Below are 9,729 nucleotides of genomic sequence, written 5' to 3'. Positions count from 1 at the left end.
TACAATTATCATTAATAATTCCTCCATATGAACAGTGAGCCCACCTGAGCAGTCAGCCCATATGAAACAATGTGCCCATGTGAACTTTAAACCCAGGTGCACAGTAAGCCCGTATCAACAGGTAACCATGTAAACAGTGAGCCCGTACAGTCAGCCCATACTAATAGTAAGCCCATAGGAACAGTAAGCCCGTATGAATAATATTATTTGAAATATTAAAAAAAAATTAATGCCCTTCTTAAACAAATATACTATATAGTAAATCAACACTTTAAAGTAATAAAGTAATGAAGCCCAACAGAATATATGAATCCTCCTGCATTTAATATTTCAGCCTCTCTGACATTAACTATTTGATTGGAATTAGTAATCATGTTTACTTCATCCAATAGATATAAATTTCAGTACTGCCGACAAATATCCATGTAATAATGGTAAAGACCTTTACAGGTTAATGCAATGTATACCATCAATCACCAATTTATTCCTTTTTTAACCTAACAAGGATTTTCCTGCTTTCATCAGCAAGGAAAAGAAATGCCTTAACCAACTCCTCCTTTACCATAAAAAGAACTGACGCAGCAAAAACACTCTGGACGATTTTTGTGCCCATCCCTTTGTAAAATCCATAAAGTCCTTCGTAGCGGATCATCTTTACAATTGCATCCAGAGTACCTGGTTAAAAATAAAATAGAACAATATCAGTCCAAACAACAGAATAAGCGGTTGCAGTATCGAGAAAAGAGAGAAAAGAGTTCCCTTGCTTATATATTTATGTAGAACTACACAAAATACCAAGAATAGATAAGAATAAAAGCAAGGATATCAGAAAATACCTAGTCATATTACGATAGGGCCAATACAAAATTGGTATCATTCAAACATTTGGTTGATCAGTAAAGCAAACCTTACTTTTCATCACCAAGTCAGAGAACCTTACTTTTCATCACCAAGTCATGATTCATTGCTCCAAAGTAAACTCATGAAAACAGTCTAAACGGAAAGTAAGGAGACAGGCCAGAAAAAGAGTCTTGCATAAATTATCTAAGATATCAACATGACAAGTATCAATTATGTTGTGTCTCCGCAACTGAGTTTCCCAACTTTACATCTATAAGCAAAGATTACTAGCTGAATACAACAATAGGGACTAAAGGCTTCGAAAGTAATTATAAGAGCAAAATTTACTGCATTTTAGTTCATTATTTGATTGAGCATTATCACATATACTGCATGAATTGTGGTTAAAGAAATAACATATGAAATGGACCGGGCTGTTGGATTACAGGAGCATATTGTTCATTATGAAGGAACTTTATATATATATATTCAAACAGCCAGATCGTTACCTGTGTACCTCAACATGACATTCCTGCCGATTTCTTGTTTTGCTTGCAACCTAGACTGCATTCAGTTCAGAAAATAATGAGAGTTTGAATGACCAAATAAAAGAAAAAAATAAGCATAGATATATGAAATCAAGGAGACAGTTTAAAGCAATTTTAAGTTAGAAAATTGGAAGAAAACAGGCCAGTTTCTCAAAAGAAATTGCTTCTAATTAGAAGCAACTTCATGGTTGTATACCATGGTTCAGAACTTCAGATATTAAGCAAGCAAGTAAAACACTATTTCTATTTGGCATGTGAGAGCATGGATGCATTGCTTCTATTTAAAATTTGTTCTGGCTCCACCAAATTGCTGCAGATGCTTCTTTAAATACCAACAGAACCAACTAAACCTGGTGAAAAATAGGGCAACTTACCGCGGATAAGCAATTAGTCACAAAATTGAATGATACAACTAAGAAAAGTCAGCAGTCAAGACTGTTATCCTTGGTTGGTCTATAGTCGCCTTTGTAATAGATCAAATGTTAGTACTTACAAAGGTCAACAAGTCATTTGGTAATTCTCCCCATTTTCCAAGGTGAGTTGGTGACTGTTGCTTTTGTAGCTATCATGGGGATATGTGTTTGTGTGATTGGGGGTGGAAAGATGTAATCATCCAACTGTAAAAACCATACTGGGCCCAAAAGTAAAAGTATAATGTATGCAAAATCTTACAGACCTAAATTATAGTTAAAGAATTTATGAATGCAAAAACAGAAGCACCTCGCATTCCAGAAATAACCCTAGCAGAAACAGAGGTTCGAACTGTTGGGGTCATTTTACTGTCTCTGGTTTCCAAGTTCCAACAATTCATAATGAACAACCCAGAACAAAGGACATAAGCCAACACATTGGGATATTTAATTAGAAATTCTCCTAGCTCCAACATGCATATCTTTTAACATGATGAGTGTTCGTTCTCTAAGACCCATTATTATAATTTCCTTTTAGACCTATAATACCATGTACAAGTCCAATCTCAACATTTGTTCAATTTGTCTCTCCAATGCTTTCATTATATTACCAGAGCATGATCCCAAAAGAATATGTATCTTTCATAATTCTGTTATTTCTCTACTATTTTAACAATAATTGCTTTCGACACCTTTGCATTCCACCACTAGTTCTTTCTTGAAATTAGTTTTCTATCTCTATGTACACAATAATCTCTTTCATTTCCCCCTTAATATGAAACATCTTAGTCATATTTCATTAGCATAGTTATTCTTCTAGATTATATAAACTTCCACTATTTCATATAAATACTACCTTCTCTTAAATTACACCATCCAAATGATAGACACCCCTCCGATTAGTAATCCAAAGGTGTCTACTTGCTCCCACAATCCGTACGAGTTCAACAATAACCTCGGATATAAGATCCGATCTTTGAGGCAAAAGCTAGATTTTACCTTCTCTTAAATTACACCATCCAAATGATAGACACGCCTCCGATTAGTAATCCAAAGGTGTCTACTTGCTCCCACGATCCGTACGAGTTCAACAATAACCTCGGATATAAGATCCGATCTTTGAGACGAAAGCTAGATCTACTATGAATCTTCAAGGTTAATGAGATCCTTTGGATTCAACGGTTGGATCGATGAATGGTTTTGGAGGATTCATAGATTTGGGATGGAAAACAAATTTATCGGAATGAATGTGGGTAGGGGTGGCCAGAGTTGCAGGGTGGTCCGGCTAAGGCAGTAGGGTGGTGGCAATATGGATAAGTTAGGGTAGGTTGGTAGTAGGATGAAAGAGAGAAAAAGAAGGGAGAGAGTGGACTGTCACCTAGGGAGTGGCACCAACCATCGAAGAGGGAAAAAGCCTAGGACGACCTAGGGTAGTCGACCAAAGGAGGAAGAAACATGGAAAAAGAAGATAAAAGATAGAAGATGATTCAATAATTCCAACATAACTAGTCAAGTGCCCACCACATATATTTATAGGTGGTTTCTTAGCTTGACTAGACTTGACAATTAGACCAAACAAGCTCAAGTCTGAATACCCAACTTAAGTGAAAAACATTTAAAGAAAACACCTAGACTTGGGATCCTCACTGTTGAACGTTCGAACATCTGGAAGGCCATTTGAACGCTTGAGACCCATTCTGCTCTCGGTGATTTGCGTTCAAATGCCTAGGAAGGTCGTTTGAATGCTTTGAAACCCATTCTGCTCTCGGGAATTTGCATTCGAACTTCAAACGCCCAATCCCAAAAACTATCAACTGCTGGAACCTTTATTTTCTCCACTAGCAAACTATAAATTAACCAAGGCGGGTGGCTATTACTTATTTTTCATTTTCAATTTTTTAAATAATTAATCTAATATTACTCTATCTTGCAGTTTGGTAGTTAAGCTCTCAAGTAAGCTCTCATTTTTACAAACTCGACAATATATGGATGTCACTTATCTACTCTAATAAGAGATAGTAAACTTGAATCATAGCCCCATTCTATTGTCTTTGCCAATTTAGACCTCCATTTAAACCACAAGGCACAAGGAGATCTAATGGCGTGAGTTTGTGGCTATATCCAACAAAAAGCACTTGATATGCATAGTGAAATTGAACCAACCTAAAAGCTCACATGTGACTCCTATTTAAGTGATCGTATTAAGGCGCACATATAAGAGTCACTTCTTCTAAAATGTCTTTTCTTTTCTATTAGTTTAGAATTGATGCATTTATCACTACAACAATCTCTCTTTTTTATAGATTATGAGTTCATAAGTTAATTATTAGGCTAAACAAAAAGGTTAATCCTCTCTCCAATATATAGATTGGATAATATAATCAATCATCCTAATAAATGGGCTATAATTAGTCTAATCCATACACATATAATGTTCCAGTCAAAAAGTTATTAAATATGAACCCTAATTTATATGGGGGATCGAATCTATAACTTATGTCATAAGCTAGTATGACTCAATCATTGAGCTATAACAGTCTTTTACTTACCCAATTTCTATGTTTTCTTCCTAAATTGTACCAATTCCAGTGGGGCAAGAATTAACGATTAGAAAGTATAAACCATCATATCATGCAAGATATCGCTCCCTATAAATATTTTTGCATCTAAGCAATAGATATGCAATAGTGTCTCATGGTGGCAATTTTCTTAAACCATGAAGATTTATTTTCACAATTTACTTCACAAAAATTTTGGTGGCTCAAGTTATCTGGTAAAACATTCTTCCTTTACCCAAGCTTTTGCCAGGCTATTGGAAGATACATTATCAAAGGAAAAGCACTTAAAGAAGCCAAGAGTAAAACATACCTTGACAACTAATAAGGGATAGGTTGAGATAGTTGCTCCCAATTTTGCCACTGCTCCGAGTAAAAATACCTACTCATGAGGAACAAAGAATAGTTAAGTAAAATTACTTAGAGAAGTACTGTAGGAGATTTTCCTCCTACACAAAGAGATCAAAGTCCTAAAAGTACATAGTGATATCAAATCAACCTCAGTAATAAGGTGATTTTGCAATTAAAGTTGGCATACCTCCAAAGCAGTGAGGTTTTTTATCCCAGATTTTATTGCCAGTCGTTTAGTCTGAAGATGCTTTATTGATGTTTCATAAATCATAAATTGAATTGATGGATTACAGACCTGGAAAAACCATAAGCATAAAACTGTTAGCAGCTCAATCATTGTAATATCCATGATCTACTATTGAACTTTTAAATTGAAAGACAAGATTATGCCAATTAGACAATCAAAAGATTTACCATGATAAGTGTTGGAATCAGCCCTTTCCAGAATCCTTTAATGCCTGTTTCATCATATACTTCCCTTGCCTGCCTAGCAGATAAAATTGCTATATTATTCTATAAGAGAACGTGTGTTACAAACACTAGGAGCTCCGTAGCATTATCTCAACACTCGAAGATTCCCAAAGTATGAACTATTAGAAACTTAGTTGATAAGAGTCCAAATTGATGAATATTCTTATAAGTTACAAAGTTCAATCAGAAATACAACTGTACAATCCAACATTACATGTCCAGGAGTGCTATGTATATTTATTAATTTAATATATATATGTATTATTTCCAAAGTCCAAACTATTATACTAGTACATATTCAAACGTTCCAGACTTTCAAGTAAGAGCAACCTAGGATCTTGATACTATAACCATATAAGCTATAAAACTAAAAAAATTACCACGTATTGCAAAATTGATAATTGGTTTTAGTGTTCAGGATTGCAAAACAGTATCTGAATTGCAGAGAAATGCAAGACTTTGACAAATTATACTAACTTAATACTATCAGGGCACAACTCTGGCCTTCTCCATCACTGAGGGGGGCATCTTTGAGAACATTAGTGTCATGAAACTCCATAACATAATCAAGCAGATTATTACAACAAATCAGCTCAAATCACCCTTCTCGATGTATTAAACGGCTTCCAACTTGTATGAAAAAAAAAAAAATGTCCTCCAAGTTACAAGTCTTGTCTGACAAAAAGGGCCCCAAGAACAACTTCCCAGAAGATAACAAGTTACTTTTCAAAGAACAATTTACAAAAGATAAAAAATTAACTTCCAATAACAAAACCAAATTTCAGATAATTATAGACATTAACATCTTTTAAGTGCTAGAGAATAACCCAAGTTAAAAAAAAATTTTGGTCAAACATTCTTAACATTCTCCAACAAATTCTATCTTGTCTCAACACTATTTCGCACTGTGCACAACAGGGTAAGGAGTTTTGTGGAAACGAACATTTACAATAAAGTTGGAACTTATAACCACTTATTTTGTGCAGTAGATCTAAGATCATGGGACGTTAAACAAAGGGTTTGGTTATAGAATGTAGCTAAGGTCCAGCTAATCTCCTTATAAGTTTATAAACATGTCCAATAATCTTAACTAGATGTATCACACTAATGAAAATCCATTTGCACTCCTATTTGTTGTATAACTTGTGTAGAGACTGAAGGCACCAAAAAGTTGAATACATTATTCTAGACATAAAAAAAGGTTGAATACAATATGCAACATATAAAAAGATCATACTTTCCGAAGGCACCAAAAAGTTGAATGCATTATGCAAGACATAAAAATAAGGTTGAATACAATATGCAAGATATAATAAGATAATACTTTCCAATTAGCTCAGATAGATGAACAAATCAAAAGCACACTCCAGAACCTTTTTTGTCTAAAAGAAATGTAAGGTACACTAACCGCATCAAATGTTCCATAAGGACGAGGTTTTATTGAGTCAGTTCCAACGAATTTGTCCTTAACATCTGAGATGTCAACTGAGTTTGTTGCAGACATTTTCCTGAGCATATCCTCCCTCTTGGCCTCCATAATCTTCCGTTCTGCTTGTGTATGTGTCTGAGAGAAAACAAAAGAGTTAACTGAAATATATACAAATCATATTTAGAGGTACTATCCTATATTCAGAAACAAACAAAGAGGAAAATTTAGACCAACATTTAGGCACCACTATCAATGCTATTAACCAAACCAACACTTTCCATCTTAGTGCATTCTATCTCCTTGTGTGTTCAACTAATGGAGAAGAATTGTGTGTAGCAGTTGAGATAAACGAATTTAGTTGTTCTTAATAGCATCTGTATCACTCTGTGCCAACGTATGTACTGAGAAAGTACTGTTTGAGCTGGCTATTATGGAACTACATATTTCATTGAGGCACTGGATTATAACTAAATGTATAGTGATATACCTGCATCCGAGTCACGAGAACCCATATTGGATTAGTTAGCAGCACGTTCACAGACCTGCAAGAGAGTCAACAGTCAGTGATGAACAAAAAAGGAGATGCTTCACTCTAGCATCAAGGTACTCATAAAATATCTGATCAATTTTCCCAGTTTGTGCAGATTACTATGTACTTTATATGGTGTATTAACTGAAAGTTGAATAAAAGAAACTGTGACGGTATCAATGGGAGAGTTTGAATAGGGGTTGTTCTTATGTTGATTATGAGCATAATTCAGAACGAGCTACCAGCCTCCCCCTAGTTAGCTTCAGAAGGGGGAAAGAAGTTGGGTTTAATAAGGACATGATTGAAAGAAAAAAGACCAAAACCAGGTTTATAAATGTTAGGCGTAACTAATAATATCTGCTGGTTTCAAAAGAAAGGAAAGGGCAAATTGTGACATGTTCTTCAGGAACGGAGTATCCAGATGTAAAAGGAAGAGGAGAGGAAAATCTACAGCGGCAGATAAGAGGCCCACCCGGCAATAGCAGCAACAACTAGCCAAGATAACATGCCGACGGTACCGTCACCAAGCCCTTTCTTCTTGCGGGCGACTGCTGCAGCCTCCACCTTATTCTTGAGAACTTGGTAGAAATAATAATATATACCCTGATAACACAACAGACCTTGTTGTCGGTAACAGATGAGTAGAAGGAGACGACGAATTGGGTGGATCAGCGTGTGGCGAGGAAACGCAAACCTGAGATGCAGCGGTGCCTATTAGAGAGGGCTTGAGACCACTGTACAGACCACCCCAACCTTCCGATCGGATAACCTGCACTGCCACCCGAAATTAACCAAGGAACGTAAGTGAGGGGGTCGAAGGGCCGTAACCGGAAGGTAAGGAGAGAAGACCTGGAGAATTTGGAAGAGGGTTCCGCCATTGCTGCTGCTGCTGCTATTGGGTGAAGAGTCGGCAGGGGCCTTTCCAATCTCAATATCCCCCTTTTCCCTTAATGGCGAAGGCAGGCCACCAAGCGCTCTCTTCTTGGCAGTTCTATCTGTCTGCTGCCGAGTGTTCACCTGCAATCAATTGCAGATGAGAAACAAACTGGTTCGCAGATAGAAAGGAAAAATGAAAACAGAGAGAAATGGGAGGAAGGGAGGGAAGTTTTTCCTAATACCGTTTGAAGGGGGTAGGTGATGATCTGGGCGATAATGCCGCCTCCGGCCCCGGCTAACCCATTTGCCACCGCGTTCGACATTTCCCTTTTCTTCCTTTTTCTCCCCCTCTTTTTTAATGATTTTCTTTGCCTCCTTTCCGGAGGGGACACGGCTTACGAGTTGCAACCGCCACCCGTAGCACAATCTTCTTTGCATCGGGATCGACAAGCGCAAGGCACGGGTCAAGTCTCGATCTCGAGTCAACCATCTTTAACCTGGATATTTTTACATGTCGCCACCTATATTTTAGTCAATACTTGTAAATCGACTCATTATTTACAAATAGTGTGTTTAGTTGGTACGAATCAGAGAAAATAAAATAATCCAAGTTTATAGTGAAGTCATTCATAACTTATTCGTAGTCCATAAAAAATTAGAAGTATTTAATAAGAATAAATAATACTATATATATATATATAAAGGTAGAATGTATCAAGCAATAAGAGGAAATAGACTGAATTAAAATATAAAAAGCTTGATGGGAGTAAAAACTTATTTATCACTCTATTTTTTTATCCAAACATCATAAAATAATCAACATTCAAAATTTTCACATTATTTTTGTACTTACCAACGACCAGTCTCATCCTAAGTAAATGTATATTTAATACTATAGTTTTTGGCGTTTATTGCGTTTCCTTATTGCCTGCAGATTGACTAAAGGGATCTGATTTTATTATCCAATACGTGTAGGAGGTGTAATCGATTAGAACTAGATAGCTATTTTGAGATCGAGCTTATTTCCAGCCTTTTGATCTATTTCAAATAAAGTCTGAAACAAATTCGAATCGATCTTGAATTTAATTTGAATTAATTAAAATTTATTTTATTTACTATACTGATTATATATAGAGAGCTTTCTTAAGTTAATTTTTACTGAAGTTTGATTTAAAATTAAATTTGAGTTTTATTCCGTTGATCAAACAAGCGCGGGTTTAATTGAGCCCTAACTAGATTTGGACCAAATTTTTTTTTTACCATCGTAGTCATGTAGATCTAAATATGAATATCTAAACATACCAATTCTAAATGTACTTGTATGAGCATATCAGATAAACTATCATCAATGCTCATATATGAATTGTTATCTACTTAACTAAGGGCTGCTAGAAAGCTTCACACTTTGTTTATTGGTTGTATTCTGGAATCGTATGCTTTGGTTTTAATATAATTTTGTCATCAAGTATGAAACATGTGCTAAAAAGCCGTCGTTCTATTTTTACTAGTTTATATGTATCCTATTATATTGCTGTATTTTTTGGGGGTATTAATGATTTGGTCCTGCTTGTGGTCTTATGCTAAAAAATAGCAGATTAGTTTGTGATTGGGCTGGAGTTTGATTATTTCTCAAATGAGAAGATATTTGAGCTGACCTCGCCTCAAATTAGCTTGGATGTTCTATATGTTTGGTCAAGCAATGGTTCATATATGATAGAGC

At 35.7% G+C, this 9,729-nt stretch overlaps 1 protein-coding gene across 1 annotated transcript; it reads right to left on the bottom strand.

Moving 5' to 3' along the window:
• Positions 1–303: 303 nt before the first annotated feature.
• LOC140801242 (peroxisomal nicotinamide adenine dinucleotide carrier-like) lies at positions 304–8,438 on the bottom strand. The gene is made up of 11 exons (XM_073156260.1): positions 8,252–8,438; positions 7,983–8,150; positions 7,828–7,902; positions 7,606–7,736; positions 7,092–7,146; positions 6,584–6,739; positions 5,119–5,187; positions 4,892–4,999; positions 4,667–4,735; positions 1,350–1,404; positions 304–675 (listed from the first exon to the last, which is right to left on the bottom strand). The coding sequence occupies exons 1-11, from the start codon at positions 8,330–8,332 to the stop codon at positions 482–484; spliced, it is 1,161 nt and encodes a 386-aa protein (XP_073012361.1). The 5' UTR covers positions 8,333–8,438; the 3' UTR covers positions 304–481.
• Positions 8,439–9,729: the final 1,291 nt, after the last annotated feature.

The sequence above is a fragment of the Typha latifolia genome, chromosome 1 (assembly GCF_019914945.1).
Source record: "Typha latifolia isolate L0001 chromosome 1, TyphaL0001v2, whole genome shotgun sequence".
In the NCBI taxonomy this organism is placed as follows: domain Eukaryota; kingdom Viridiplantae; phylum Streptophyta; class Magnoliopsida; order Poales; family Typhaceae; genus Typha; species Typha latifolia.
Note: the sequence above shows the minus strand (reverse complement) of the source record. Positions and strands in the feature narration are given on the sequence as shown.

Coding starts and splice junctions, on each gene's coding strand:
- LOC140801242 (XM_073156260.1), bottom strand. CDS start 8,332: ATGTCGAACGCGGTGGCAAATGGGTTAGCCGGGGCCGGAGGCGGCATT. Junction 8,151..8,251: donor TCACCTACCCCCTTCAAACG/GTATTAGGAAAA, acceptor AATTGATTGCAG/GTGAACACTCGGCAGCAGAC. Junction 4,736..4,891: donor AAAACCTCACTGCTTTGGAG/GTATGCCAACTT, acceptor CCTCATGAGTAG/GTATTTTTACTCGGAGCAGT.